This window comes from Lichtheimia ornata (genome assembly GCF_029851405.1).
Source record: "Lichtheimia ornata isolate CBS 291.66 chromosome Unknown scaffold00065, whole genome shotgun sequence".
Classification (NCBI taxonomy): domain Eukaryota; kingdom Fungi; phylum Mucoromycota; class Mucoromycetes; order Mucorales; family Lichtheimiaceae; genus Lichtheimia; species Lichtheimia ornata.
Genome location: NW_026695385.1, coordinates 1 through 14,400, shown reverse-complemented (window position 1 = coordinate 14,400; position 14,400 = coordinate 1). Strand labels below are relative to the sequence as shown.

General features: G+C 43.7%; 5 protein-coding genes across 5 annotated transcripts; 1 reads left to right on the top strand and 4 right to left on the bottom strand.

The window, feature by feature from the left end:
- Positions 1-171: 171 nt before the first annotated feature.
- On the bottom strand, positions 172-1,999 carry O0I10_010116 (uncharacterized protein; the record flags this gene model as incomplete). Its single annotated transcript, XM_058490099.1, has 8 exons — positions 172-645; positions 710-774; positions 843-948; positions 1,005-1,115; positions 1,169-1,344; positions 1,410-1,654; positions 1,724-1,923; positions 1,979-1,999. The coding sequence occupies 8 exons, from the start codon at positions 1,997-1,999 to the stop codon at positions 172-174; spliced, it is 1,398 nt and encodes a 465-aa protein (XP_058339082.1).
- Positions 2,000-2,338: 339 nt separating this feature from the next.
- O0I10_010115 (uncharacterized protein) lies at positions 2,339-7,395 on the bottom strand (the record flags this gene model as incomplete). Its single annotated transcript, XM_058490098.1, has 11 exons — positions 2,339-2,671; positions 2,725-2,775; positions 2,831-3,403; positions 3,464-3,763; positions 3,820-4,231; positions 4,299-5,840; positions 5,896-6,239; positions 6,294-6,956; positions 7,014-7,127; positions 7,185-7,288; positions 7,344-7,395. The coding sequence occupies 11 exons, from the start codon at positions 7,393-7,395 to the stop codon at positions 2,339-2,341; spliced, it is 4,488 nt and encodes a 1,495-aa protein (XP_058339081.1).
- Positions 7,396-7,688: 293 nt separating this feature from the next.
- O0I10_010114 (uncharacterized protein) lies at positions 7,689-9,573 on the bottom strand (the record flags this gene model as incomplete). Its single annotated transcript, XM_058490097.1, has 4 exons — positions 7,689-8,427; positions 8,504-8,760; positions 8,826-9,244; positions 9,306-9,573. 4 exons carry the CDS (start codon positions 9,571-9,573, stop codon positions 7,689-7,691), a joined length of 1,683 nt encoding a protein of 560 aa, XP_058339080.1.
- Positions 9,574-10,069: 496 nt separating this feature from the next.
- O0I10_010113 (uncharacterized protein) lies at positions 10,070-10,483 on the top strand (the record flags this gene model as incomplete). The annotated part of the gene is made up of 1 exon (XM_058490096.1): positions 10,070-10,483. One exon carries the CDS (start codon positions 10,070-10,072, stop codon positions 10,481-10,483), a length of 414 nt encoding a protein of 137 aa, XP_058339079.1.
- A 130-nt stretch (positions 10,484-10,613) lies between these two features.
- Positions 10,614-14,093, bottom strand: O0I10_010112 (uncharacterized protein; the record flags this gene model as incomplete). The annotated part of the gene is made up of 6 exons (XM_058490095.1): positions 10,614-12,331; positions 12,393-12,836; positions 12,912-12,997; positions 13,062-13,283; positions 13,337-13,483; positions 13,546-14,093. 6 exons carry the CDS (start codon positions 14,091-14,093, stop codon positions 10,614-10,616), a joined length of 3,165 nt encoding a protein of 1,054 aa, XP_058339078.1.
- Between the last annotated feature and the right edge of the window lie 307 nt (positions 14,094-14,400).

Here is a 14,400-nt window from a genome sequence, read left to right as displayed (position 1 = left end):
AGGGAATAGAAACGAAAAAAACACCCGTGTTCCAAAACCACCCGCATGATATTTCCTTCTTTTGCAGACTGAATCAAGATTATTATATGTGTGTGCGTGTGTGTGCAAATACAAGTCTTATTCTATGTACAATGAATACTTTTCTAAAATATACAATGCTGTTGATGAATGCTATTCGTGATCACTCAAGGTCAAATCCACCATGACGACCGGTCTGTTGCTGTTATTATTGGAAGGGATAGTAGGTGTGGTAGTTGTAGTTGTAGTAGTTGTAGTCGTAGGTAAGGATTGTTCCGTAGGACCACCACCCGATGATGATAAAGCTGGTGCTGATGATGATGATGGTTGTTCTTGCTCATCTTCGTATGCGTCGCCATCTGACTCTTCCTCCCTTACTGTAAATTCATGTTGTAATTCACCACTTGGATTGATACGAACGCTTTGAATGCTATCAGAAGAATTGGCCAAAAGATCCGCAAAGAAACCATCCACAATCAAATCTTCATATGGTATTGGGCAATTGCAAACGGGGCATTTCCAAGTGGGCGTCTGCTCGTTCATTCTCATGTATGCTACACCATCAAAGCACTGTGCATGACGACAATTCCTTGAACGACATGGTAAAGTGATACGTGAACATGAGAGCTATATATATAAAAGAGGGATGTCAGATAATGCTTGAATAAAAAACAGGTAACGTGGTGCTTACAGGGCATTTGAGAGAAAGAGTCTCGAATTGAAGTTGTATATCGGCATTGGCTTGTTGTTCTCGAACTATCAGTGTTGTGTTAGCGAGATTGATGTCCATGTAAAACCTACCCCCATAGAAATCATTCACTTACAACTTGCCAAGATGTCATCTTTGGATACTGATCGATGCTCAATCATTTGCTGAACCAACTCTTCCACAGGATGTACTTTTACAAGCTCGGCCGTTGCCACATATTGCTAATAGCCCCTATTAGCATATCCGCATCTCATATGGCATCATCTTGAGTGTTTACCTTTTCAGTCTTTGCATAGATCAGCTGAACTTGATTCGAGCCTTGATTCATCCAGCGTGTGACATTGGCCGCATGGACCGTTCCTGGTGTATTCTTAATCCCTCTCAATTGCTATTCATATGCTTTGTTAATATTTGCCATACTCCTGCGCTCATTAAACTTACTTGTGCAGTAATATTACCCGTGGTGCCGTTGATATGTATCTCTGCCACTTGAGGGAATTCAATGAGGGACGGGGCTGGACTCATGGCTGCCGCACAGAACACGCGTACTTCATGATCATTCAAATTGCCAATATCCAACGTAAATACTAGTGTCCTCATGGAACACGTTTGTGTAGCTGATAACCATAGGAGGATGGTCAATATATCACGAGTACCTGACAACACATTTCACCTTGCTTACCAATAGGGCAAATAACTGGTCCAGCCAATCGTTGAACGGGTGAATAAAATGGAGTCGATTTGAAACTTGGATTGGTGATCATTGATGTTGTCGCAGCAGCAGCAGCAGAAGCAGCAGAAGCAGTGGGGGCAGGAGTAGCAGTAGGAACGCTTGAATGTGCTTGAGGGATGGCTGTTCTGGTACTAGCAAAGGGTCCTCGGCGTGCTGGCATGACAAAATTGCGTTCATCAACGATAAAATGATGACTAGATCAACGTATGAGAACTCGTTCACATATAGCCCACCATCATCACCACCACCACAAAGAAGCTTACCCGGATGGCATATAACCATTGATAACATCAACAATAGGTTGAACGTTTGTCTGAGCCAACAAAAAAGCTGTAATATTATCGCACATATCGGCCTTGCGAGTAGCAGGACGGACGCCATTGCCAAATCGTAACCTGAGATCACGGATCAAGCCCTTGAGTTCAACAGCCTTTAGCAGCATGAGCTCGTTATATAAATTGGCCTGCAGATGCGTATGTTAATAAAGGTGCATTGAGTAAGAAGGACTTGTAAATTACCACTCGTGGGGTATCAAACATGGCGGATTGCTACTCGTGAAAGAGCTTAAAGAGAGAAAGTGGCAGGGTATGAACAAAGAGCAACAGCATATCGCCTTCCTCCCCAAACCCGAATTTCACCGCCCAGCATGATTGGTATCACAAACCTGCAACCTTCTTTTCTTATAATGATACAACAGGCAACGGGTTGCTCATAGATGAGGTCCTATACACCCTAATAGCTTGTATGTATCACACACTTAAAAATGAGCATCTCCCGGATCAGTGGTTCTTTGTTTCATTGCTTTATTCATCTATTTACATCTCCACATATCACAATGACATTCTTTATGATGGGTGTATTATGCATCAATGATTCAATCATTTTTTATTGGGAGATTCTTCAGAAGATGGCTGTTCACCACCCTCAATCTGATCATGGGTTCGTTTTACACCACTCTTCAATTCTTGGATCTCTTGCGTTAACTTTTCAATTCTCTTGCTAGAATATGACTCCTTGAGCTTGGTCCTCCTCTCCTCCAGTTCATGTTGCTTTTGTTTCTCTTCCATTTCCTTTTTGCACTTTTCAAGCTCTTGCTGTGCCTTCTCAGCTTCCTCCTTATGCTTGGTGATTTGTTGCTTAAGTTCCTCGATCTCCTTTTTGAGCTGCTCGATTTGCTGCTGGGCCGTCTTGAGCTCCTCAGCACTCTTATTCTATAAACACGTTAACAACTTGGAATTGGATCTCATATTTGATGATTACATACCTTTTGACTGGCAATCTCCTTAGCTCGTTGGAAAAGAGTGCTATACTTTTTCTAAAAGAATTCCAACGTAAGCTAATGATGGGATTACAATATTGGGTTGACCTACCTTCCATTCTTCAACAGCTTCTGAATTCTTGTTATCCTCTGATCCTTCTTGCGCCTTTTTCAACATCTCTTCGACCTCGCTCTTTTCTCGCGTAACCTTTGCCAACGCATCTTCCATGGCCTTTTTCTCATCCATCAGCTTTTGTATTTCAGCCGTTTGGTCTTTCAAAGCTTCTGTTCCATCACTTTGAGTTGCTCCAACGGGATCCGATTCAGTTGCTGTCGCATTAGATGGCTCTGGTTTCGGCTCCGTCTCCATGGGATCATCAGGTTTGCTTTCTTCATCAGCCTTAGACTCCTCAGCTTTGGTCTCCTCAGGCTTAGGTGCTTCCTCAGGCTTAGGTGCTTCCTCAGACTTAGGTGTTTCCTCAGCTTTTGATTCCTCTGCCTTAGGTTGTTCACTGGTAACTTCCTCTGGTTTGGTAGGCTCATCCTTTGACACAGCTGCATTGGCACCATTATTAGATGATTCCTCCTTGGCCTTGGCAGCTTCGCTCTTGACAGCTTCCAGCTCTTGCTCCTTTGCAGCCAACTGCTTCTTGAGATTGCCAATAATAGTTTGGAATCGAAGTGCCTAAATAGCGTTTTCATTAGCACACTTTTTGCTTATTGTCACCCAATGTTGTTGACTTACAGTCTGCTTGATCTTTTGGTTTTCAGCTGTGAGCTTGGCTTGTTCCTCCCCTGTTTCTGATGCCTTCTTTGTAACCTCCTCTTCAAGCTTTTTCTTTTCCTCTTCCAATTGGGCAATCTTCATATCCAAATCCGCCTTGAGCTGCTTCTTTTCCTCTTCCACTTGCGCAATCTTTTGATCCAATTCGCTCTTGAGCTTGCTCTTATCCGTATCCGCTTCCTTCTCCATCTGAGCAATCTTGGCTTCAGCCTCTTTGATCTTCTTTTCAGCTTCTTCCTTTTCAGTCGCTAATTGTTTGGCCTATGGCATTTACAACTATGAGCAACGATCCATGATCACTATAGGTGTGGACTTACATCAGTGGCAGATTTCTCCTTTGCAGCGATATCCTTCTTGAGAGTCATGATAAGTTGCTGGAATTTGGATATCCGAGTACGCTGCTGTGCATATTGTTCTTGATAAACGCCAAGTTCATTTTGCACCTTGTGTAGCTCTTCATTGTGTTGTGTCTTGGCGTTTTCATTGTCGCCACGTAAACTCTCAAGCTGGCTTCTGGCGTTCGCAAGTTGTATCTGGGTATATTGTAAATCACCAAGAGCCTGCTGATACTGGATGGTCATGTTGTTCAGCTGACGCTCGACACCTTCGTTCTTGAGACGCAACGACGTTAAAACAGCTTGCAGCTCTTGCTCTGTGGATTGTTGTACAGCATCGGTGGTGCTTAATTTGTCCAAAAGGTGATTGTACTCGTTGCGTACTAGCTCAAGTCTAAAGGAAAAAGATATCCTATGTTCATCTTCATTGTCACAAAAAAGTAATGATGTTTTTCACTTACTCTTCTTGGAGCTTTTTAGAGGATGCTTCCAAATGCTCTTTCTCCTTTGACCATGATTCTTGTGCAAGCTTGAATTGGTTCTCAGCTACTGACAGCTTTTGTTGTTCTTCTTCCAATAAACGCTTGTTCTCATTCTCCACTTGAGCCATCTTTTCTTTGTGTTGTGCCTCCTTTTCATGCTCGTCTGATAACTCCTTGGCCCAATCTTCTTTGACCTTGATAGTCTCTCTCAGCTGCAACGCCTCATCTTCCATTTCTTTGATCTTGTACTGCAAACGTTCAAGCTCAGCTGACATGTTGCTCTTTTCTCCATTCCATGCAATCTCTGCTTTGGCCTTTTCTTCCTTGGCTTGTCGCAACTCATCTTCTCTAACATCAAGTTCCTTGACACGGGTATTTTGCTCCTCCAATCGCTTCTCAAAAGTCGATACGCGTTCCTCTGTCTTTTGGATAAATAGCTCATGCTCCTCTTTTGCTTTGGCCATTGCGTCTTTGCTCTCTTGTAGCTGCTTTTCATAATCAGCCAAACGGCTCTTGAGATCAAGGATTTCCTTTTGTGCCGCATCCAAGTCCTTAAAGAGCTTCTCACGTTGCGCCGTTGCTTCTTCATCGCCACCTTCCTTTTCTTTGGCCGCCAATTGAGTCTCCAACAATGTCTTCTGTTCCACAGTCGTTGCTAGCGTTTGTTGCAATTGGGTCATCTCCTTTTGTACTTTATCCAATTCGCTCTGTAGCTCAACCATTTTGCCGTGTTCCTCCTCCTTTTGTTTCACTTGGCTCTGTGCTGATTCAAGCTGGCTACGCAAGTTCGTCAACTCGTCCTCTTGCACCTTTGCATGGGCTTTGAGATTGTTGATATAGGCATCGCATAGATTCGTATTCAATTCCTTATCAGCTGCACGATCCACAAGCAGCTTGAGCAACTTGTCGTGATGGAACTTGATTGAATCCTTGTCAGCAAGACACTGCTCATATTGCTTTTGCTTGTATCCAAGTTCGGATTTGATCGTCGATATCTCAACACGAAGTTTCTCAGTCGTTTGTTGCTGTGAGAATAAATCATTGCTCGTCTTATTTAAAGATTGCTCGTATCGCTGCACAATCTGCTCAAGCTCGGCTTTGCGTTTACTGATTCGCTCCACTTCGGACAGGTTGAAATCTTTGGATGACAAAAGGACATTGTAAAAGCCCTTGTAACGATCACGATCCTCTTCAAGCTTAGTGAGTTCTTCCTTGGCGGCATCCGCTGCTGCTTGTGCACTCTTTAATTGTGATCGTAGCTCTTCCAATTCATTCTTGAGTTGCGTTATCTCTTCATTCGATTCATTGGTGGAAGATGTTGCTGTAACAAGGGTGGTGGTTGTTGTTATTGTGGCTGCATTGTTGTCAGCTGCTAATGACGATGAAGCCGAAGGTTTCTCATTATCATTGGAGGAATCGATTTGAGCTGGTTCCTGAGTTGTCTCTGGTTGCGATGGTGGTCGATTGGTATCTCGGAAGAGCATTTGATAAGCTTCCTTTTCTTTGGTAACCACCTTGAGCCTGTAAAAGAGTATAATGAATACTTTTGCTGTAAAGGTTCGCTGCCACTACTTACTGTTCTTCAAGATGGATCACGTTTTCATTCAACTGCGTAAGAGCATTACGTGCTTCCACCATTGACTTTGCATATTCTTTTTCTGTCTCAGCGTTCTTCTCTCGGGTCTGAGTAAGCAAAATGGACTTGTCATTCAAATCTTGTGACAATTGCTGCACTTTGCGAGTGAGATCCTGGTTGCGTTGTAAAAGCTCAGTGACATTCTTGAATGAAGAATCATCTCCTTCTTGTGATCCATCGGCTTGAATCAGCTCGCTTAGTCGATTGTTGGCAATTGTGAGCGAAGTCTGCAACTTTTGATTCTCATCCATCATATGATTCATTCGTTGTCGTGTATCATCCAACTATAATCAAATGTTGTCAGCTTCAGCATTGGCCATGAGCAGTAGTAGTACTACCTTGCGGATTTGTTGTTGGGTATTTTCATCAGCTTTGGCGATTTGATCTCTCATCTCATGTTGCTCATCACGTAATTGTTGATTGACAACCTTGAGCTTGTGATAAGCCAATTCATGATCATGTACGTCACGAGATAATTTCTCGACCAGGCGTTGTAAATCATCCCGTTGCTTGGTGATACTATTGTTGGCATCTCGAAGTTCGATCGCATGTGCATAAAGTGCATCTTTATCCTGAGGTAGCTCTGCTATATGTTTGCTGTTGATGGCGGAAAACTCGGCGGCACGTGCATTGGCTGTTTGGAGCTGTTGTTGACATTCTTCGAGTTGTTGTTTCAAGGAAACGTTCTCCTCAGTGATACGTGATGCAGATTCCTTTGCTTCGGATGCTGTTTTCCTAGCATTCTCAAGGTGCTCTTCGTACTGCTTTTGTTGTCGTTCAAACAATGCGGCAGTGTCCTGCTGTGCTTTGATAGCTTCACGTCGATCCATCTCAAGTTGATCACATCGTAGCTGTAACGTTTTTGCTGATTCATTGGCTGCATGAGCGAGAGCTTTACTATCGGCGAGCTCTTTTTCAAGCGTATGATGAGCAGTCTGGAGCTGTTGTTCTGATCCCTTGTATGCTGACTTGAGTTCGAGATATTCTTGTTGAAGTTGGTACTATAACAACTATAAGTTTTCATCATCCATACAACAAAAGGATCCGTTCTTTATTACCTTGGATCGTTGTAATTCAAGTTTTTGTTGCTCCAAAGTCAAAACCTGCTGTCGACAATTGCTCTCTCGTTCACGACAAGTAGAAACACGCGCCTCAAGCTCGCATATTTGCATCTATCAATTAACTTGTAAGAACCATGATCCAGTAGATAAACTATAAAGGTATCTTACCTTGTACGTTTCTTCCGTACTGCTTAGACGTTGGTTCTTGAGTGTCAACTCCAAACAATCGTCGTTCAACCTGCGTAGATTTTGACGTAGCTCATTGACTTGGCCTATGGAATGCCGATGAGGATCAAGGGATATTGAAAATGAAGTCGAATAGCATACTGTCAGAGCTCAAGAGATCGAGTTTGAGCTGTGAAATCACAGCATCAGTCATGTCGATACGTGTCAGTAGAGCGGGCAAGCGTAATAGAGAGAGAGAGAGAAGATAAAGAGCGTGGTTGCCCCGCCCAATCCCGATTTACTTTATGGCGGTGTCTCAATGGCAACGCTGTTCGCCCAGGCGAACTCAACATTGACCTTGCCAAACTACACGTCGTGCAGGAACATCCATTCAAGTCATTTCCCCTTCTTTATGTATCGTGTATCAAAATCCAACGCACAATCCAATAAAGCTCGTTGTATACGTATAGCTCAATTATCATCATATAATATACATGGTGACGCCAATTAATGCTCTTTATGCAAAAGTTGTGATACAGCGTTTTCAACCTCTTCTAATCTATCACGTAAAGAGGGACGAGCCAGTCGCCGCTTCCATTCATTCCATTTGGTACCATCCGCAAAAGATGCGAGTAATTCTTCAGTCGAATTAGATTCATGACCACGAGGTGAAATCGTGCTGACTGAAAGATTATCATGGTAGTCATCATCATCATGTTTCACGTTGTCCTTGTTATCCGGAGTAATACTTTTGGCGAAATTACATAGACGTTCAATGGCAGCAACAGAGGAACGCGTGGGAAGAATGATTTGGAACACATGCGGCTGATCCACAAACATTTCGAGTTTCACTGATGTTGGTGCAAATGACGAATCATCATCTCCATTAAAATGGCTACTTGCTTGTAAGGCTGTATACACTGCTTCATCATGGAGTCGTTCGGAGGTGCCGGTTTGGATAAGTAAGGGTGGTAGACCACGCAAATGATGGGGATCGAATACTGGGCTCACCCATGGATGTTTCAGTACCTCGTTGCCAGCATAAAATTGGATGCGTTCAAGGTCTTTATCTCGTGTATCTTTGTTGTCATGGTGATTGTTCTCCAAATTTGAACGTGTCTCTTCGTTTTGTGGCAGCAATGTATAATCCAATGCTTCCGAATGTGCATGTTTGAAACCAATGGGTGGAAGAAAATCGGTTTGAAGATTATGGATGATGGATGGGAAAGAATGCGTCAAATCAACCCTATGCAAGGTTGGTCCACCATGTGAGCAAAAATAGTCGAAAAGGAGGAAATAACATGTTACCATATTTAACTTACCATGGGGATAATGTCATGGCACCTGCAGGGACAGGGAGTCCTGCATCCCGAATAGCCAAAAGTAGTGCAAATGTTAGTCCACCACCTGCCGAATCGCCTGCAATCACGATATCCTTTGGGTCCACAGGCATGGCACCAGAGTCTGAAGGTGGGTCAATCAAGTACAAGTAGGCTGCAAGTACGTCCTCAACAGCTGCTGGGAATGGATGTTGGGGTGCAAGGCGGTAATTAAAGGCAAATACGCTGGCGTCGGACAACTATTATACACACACACATCAATGCATGTTAATTTACCAACATAGTTTATATATACACAACATACCTTGGCAAGTTTGGATGATAGCTGACGATAAATCTTGTATGAACCAAGATAATAGGCACCACCATGAATGTAAAAAATGGTTCTTTTGGGTCGTTGTTGTTGCTGCTTGTTATTCTTTTTGGCGTAGAGCCATTCACCTCTCAACTCGAATGAGCGCTTATAATCGGACCTCCAGTCCCAACCAATGTTAAGTTCATCCTCAGGCGTAAGCAATGCACCAAGATGTTTGCCTGCTTGGATACGAAAATCTTGTGGTACGTAGACTTTTTCCCGGGCCATGTCAGATGGCACTGGAAGCCCCTTACTTGTTGTCAAGGCTTGCAAGTCCTCCACGGTCTTGTTACTCGAACGTCGTAAGAAATCAGTGATAATGGCAATGGTGATATCAAAAGTCAACGACCATGATGGTGCAGGAGGTCCTAAAAAAGTGTTGTCATTAGGACAATGATGATAAAAGAGACTTGTTTTCGTGTTACTTACCCTTTGCATAGTGCCGGTAGATAGTAGAAGTGATAAGAGGCATGGGAGGGACAAGATGACCCCATAGCCGTGGTGGGATACCGGTAGTGGGTTCCTTTCTCTTCTTTTTGACGGGATCGGCAATTTGACTCTTCCTGAGTGAGATACGATTACGCTCTCCAGCAGTCGTCGTGGTAGTAGTAGAATCTTTGGCACTCGTCTTGTAACCAAACTTGGAACGTGCAAGGGCAGACTTGTTGAAACGCTTTATTCTTATGGGAGATACCATGATAGTAGGAGGGTGAGGATGAGGATGAGAAGGGAGGAGAGAGAAAAAGAAGAAGGAGGAAGATGATGATATTGTTGTTGAGTAAGGCACATGAAATAATGTTGGTTTTTGGGCAATAGCCGCCATTCGCATCACACTATCCAATTTCATCGGAGAACTAGACTAGCAGCCGGTTACACGCGTTGAAACATTTGGCAACAACACTCGAGTAATGTCTGGGGGGATTCGCTCTCTTTATATACTTGTGGTCGCCTCGACCCTTGGCCGTTTTCGGAATTCCTTGGATACTAAATGCCACGTTTAATCTATCATGTCCCTTTTCATATATGATCATATTTTACCATGTGACATTGATACAAGATACTTGATGATGATGAAGAGGAACCGGTAATGGTCAAGGATACAGCAAACAAGTGGGGGTGGTTTCCATGTCATCCTCTTTCTCTCTTTTTTTTTCTTCTCCGAATACCACCATCTTGCGAACGTTCTTGCTTCCATGGAAAAGACAAATTCAGGCATCATTGCTGTCGGTGAAGAACGCTGGATTCCAGGATCACGACGTGCCGATGGATCGTATCGTAAAGAGCGTAAAGTACGACCTGGATTCACACCATTAGAAGACTTGCAACGTTATGCATCACCAGCAGCACGACGACAACAGGAAGCAGCAACACCTCCACCTGCTCCAGAGAAAAAGAAGCCTACTCACGGTGACCAACCTAAGCCCACATCGGATGCTACAGCTGAACAACGAAAGATCAAGGCTTTGCAAAAGAAGCTAAGACAAATTGAAGAGTTGGAGCAAAAGATGATCCGTGGCGAGAAGTTGGATGAAAACCAAGTAGACAAGGTCAAGAAAGGAAAGGCTGTGCGAGATGAATTAGCACAGCTTACAGCTTCCAGCAGTTAGAATTCATTGGAAGATATATAAAAAAGGTTTATTTATTTTGTCTATAATCATCGTTGGATGGATGCAAGGGAGGAGGAGGAGGATGAAAAGGGTATACAATATGGAGAGGGAAAGAGAGCTGTCATCTCTTCTATTGATGGGTGTTTTTATAAAAGCCAATGCTAGCCCAATACGAGAGATGCTTTTGCATAAGAGCTGGACCAAAAGCAGGAGCTTCTCCGAGAACAGGTGCAGTCTTGACAGTCTTGGTAGTTTGCCAAATAGGCATTTGCATCGAGGGACCACTAAAGTTGGCTTCATAAAAGGACATGAGACGATAAGCAGGGTTTTCTTGATGCTTGCTCAATAGCTGAACCCATTCGTTGGGTGGTAGCGTTTTGAATTCGAGACCACAAGCCTTGAGTGAATTAAGGACGTCCGTCCAAGTGATAGTAGTTGGGTTGACAATATGGAATACAAGTTCGTGATTCTCGACGAGATGGCTTGCGTCCTTGTCAGCGGTAGAAATCATGACATCAAAGATACTGCGAGCAGCATAATCCACAGGAAGCCAATCAATAACATTGGTTTGCAAATCGGGCATAGCACCAAGCTCGCATGCACCGCCGATCATCATGAGGGGGTACTGTTCGCTTGTATTCCATGAAGCGTTGATCGAATCCCCGCAAACCTGTCCCATGCGTTCAACAATACAAGGGAATCCCTTTTGCTCGGTCAAGTAATGGAACAAATGCTCGACAACGTACTTGGAATGTGCATAACCCATGGGCATCGTTACATGTGGGTCTTGTTCAGAAGGCTCCTCAGGGATCTCTTTCGTCTTCATAGCAGCTGTAGCACTAATGCTGGAAACCACGTGTACATGCATGGGATCAACAGGGCGGTATGCAAACTGCAATAAGCGATATAAGCCTTGAATACATTCCTTGTCAAAGTGAGATACAGGTTGATTGAAATCCAATAACCAGGCACAGGCTTGCACCAAGGTCACTTCTTGTCGCAACTTTTCGTAAACGTCCTTGCCCCATCCAAAGTACTCGGCAGTGAGGTTCATGGGCAATGCTTCAACCTTGTCAGCATGTTGGTCCAAAAGGGATACATCCAAGCGTCGATCCTCAAACGTCTTACGTAAACGACCCATCAATGCATCAGGCTTGCCACGCACCAAACAATACACTTTGCTCACGTTGGATGATTGCAACATGTCACGCAACATAAACGAACCCAACGAACCGGTTGCACCAGTCAACAATACCACATGCTTGGAAGGAACGGATTTTGTAACAGCACGTTCAGGGAAATCAGTACTTGCACGCTCAAGGTAAGCCTCCAATAAACGTTGGGTTTCTTGATAACGCTCCTCAGTCTTGTCGGCTTGCAATTCATCTTCATTCTTGAGAGTATGCGCCATATCAGCAATAGAAGGGTGCTCATAGAGGAAATTGTTGGCCACATTGTTAAACTTGGTAGCAATTTGGTTTCGAAGTTGGATCGAGAGCAAAGAATTAAGACCATAGTCAAACAATGAATCATCCTTGTGCTCGGCAAAAAAGGTAGCATCCTTGGTACGTAGCACACTTGCAGCAGCATTGGCAAGGAAGACTTGGGTTTGTTCAAGGGTCATACTGGCACCATCTTGCCCATCGCTTGATGATGCACCACCTTCCAAAAAGGCCTTGTACATGGCATTGACAGCGTCTTCATAGATCTGGATGGCATTCTTTCTCTTTACGGTACCCTTGTCAGTGGTAGGGAGATGCTTGTCAAGGGGAAGTACGTGCACCATTTGTGGCATAATCGTAGAGTGACCAGGAGCATCCATGTTGGCTTCTTCAACAGCCTTGTATACTATACGTTATCATTCATAGGTAAGTAATCAATCAAATGTGCTACATGACTTTGTATTTACCTTCTGCCATCATGCCTTCTGGATTGTGGCGAATAGCCTGCTCCAAGTCAAGTTGGATTAAAGCAGCGGTACATTGACGACCTTCACCAATCACCGTACAATGTTTTACAATAGGCGAGGCACAGATGGTTGCTTCCATGGGTGTTGGATTGGTCTTCTCGCCGTTTTCCATTACAAGCGTATCATCCTTTCTGCCACAGTGCTTCCAATAGCCCGAGTTTGCTGGCTCCTCCACAAAGATGTCATTGGTAGCATAATCACCGTTGGGACGATTACCAACACCTGTAGCCATACAAGGTGAATCAGCCTTGAGAACAAGATGGTACAATCCAAGCTTCTCGTCAAAAGGTTCCCAAAGGACATAGTCTTGAAGGAGTGATACTGGTTTCATTGTATACCAATATTTTTCATCCTCGTGGTTTGCAGTGAAGGATGCACTGATTTCTGGATTAATAAACAAAAAGGCATTGTTGTCAGCAACCATGTTTCAAAAATCATTTTTAATGGGCGTTGCCATACCTGTGGTACCATACACACTGCGCACATTGATACCGTTGTCATGGAAATAGGCACCGGTTTCGTATTTGAGAGGTGCACCACCATATCTGAATAAAAACAAGGTAATGATTAGAAGACAAAGAAACTTACACAATGGGCATCTACACTTACTCAATGAACTTTAACTTTTGCAAAGGAACAAACCTTCCGGTCTCCTTGAGATACAAAGCAAGCTGATCCAAGATAACTGGTACCAAACCAGCAAGCGTGACGCCATGTTCCTCAATAGCAGACACAATCTCGTGTGGGGTGGGTGGGATCTTGGCGAAGAATAATGTACTTCCACCATGCATCAAGGCGCTAAAAGCGGTATAGACACCAAAGACGTGGAACCTATAATAGCCATATTGTCAGCGTATGCTAAATCCATGATCGATGATACTTACAATGGGAAGGCAGCCAAAAATACATCATCGGATCCAAATCCCTTTGCTGGTGACAATTGATTAACATCATAGGGGATGACTTGGACCAAGTTGAAAAGATAGCGGTTGCTTAAGCGAATAGGTTTGGGGAAGGAAGTTGTACCCGAGCTATGTATCAAAAACAATCTTGTTAGCATCCCTGATGATGAGACACGTTATACAACACATACCTGTGAATGATCAAGGCAATCTTTTCTTGGTCTTCAGCTGTAAATTGGCGGTTGATCAACTTGGATTCGTTGGCGGCAAGAGGTTCGTTGATGAGCGAATCGATATCAAAGGTATTGGGCATGATGTGGTAATTGACACCTGGGACTTGTGCAGCACAACGCTTAGCCATATCAGCGTACTTTTCACTTGCGATCACAAACTTGGATTCGGTCTTGGTTAACAAGTTGACGTTTGCAGCTTCCGAATTGCGTGGAGAAAGTGCCATCAACACAGGACGCAGCTTCATGATAGCAACCATGGCAACAAGATAATGGATTGAGTGATCGGCAATAAAACCCATTGACTCAATTGAAGCAAGCTGCGAGTGCCAACGGCATGCTAGGTTGGTGGTGATGCGATCAAATTGCTCATAGGTGAGTTCCTTGTATTCACCATTGGCCGTTTGATAGCGTGCAAAACGTCGGTCTCGGTGTTGTGCAAACAAAGCATCCAACAAATTGATGAATGCGTGATATTCAGTATGCTTGTGGAATAGTGGTCCAGTCATGATATATTGATAATAGAGATGGTATTAAGATGGATGGTTGTTTTCGCTCTAAATTAACGGCTATCTTGGTGGTCTTTATATACTGCTTTTCATGATCTGCGGGTTGACACAAAGAAGTTAAATAAAAGGCCGAGTTCATAAGGCACGGACAACAAAGATGCCCAATTGAAGTAAATTGACCAAAAACAGCTATCGCGATCGAGCAAAGGATCACTATTGACAACGTTGAGACGTTAAACATTCTACCGATCTACGTAAAGTTGGTAGGCTAAAGGGGGGTGAGGTGTATAAGGGGGGTGGGATTGGT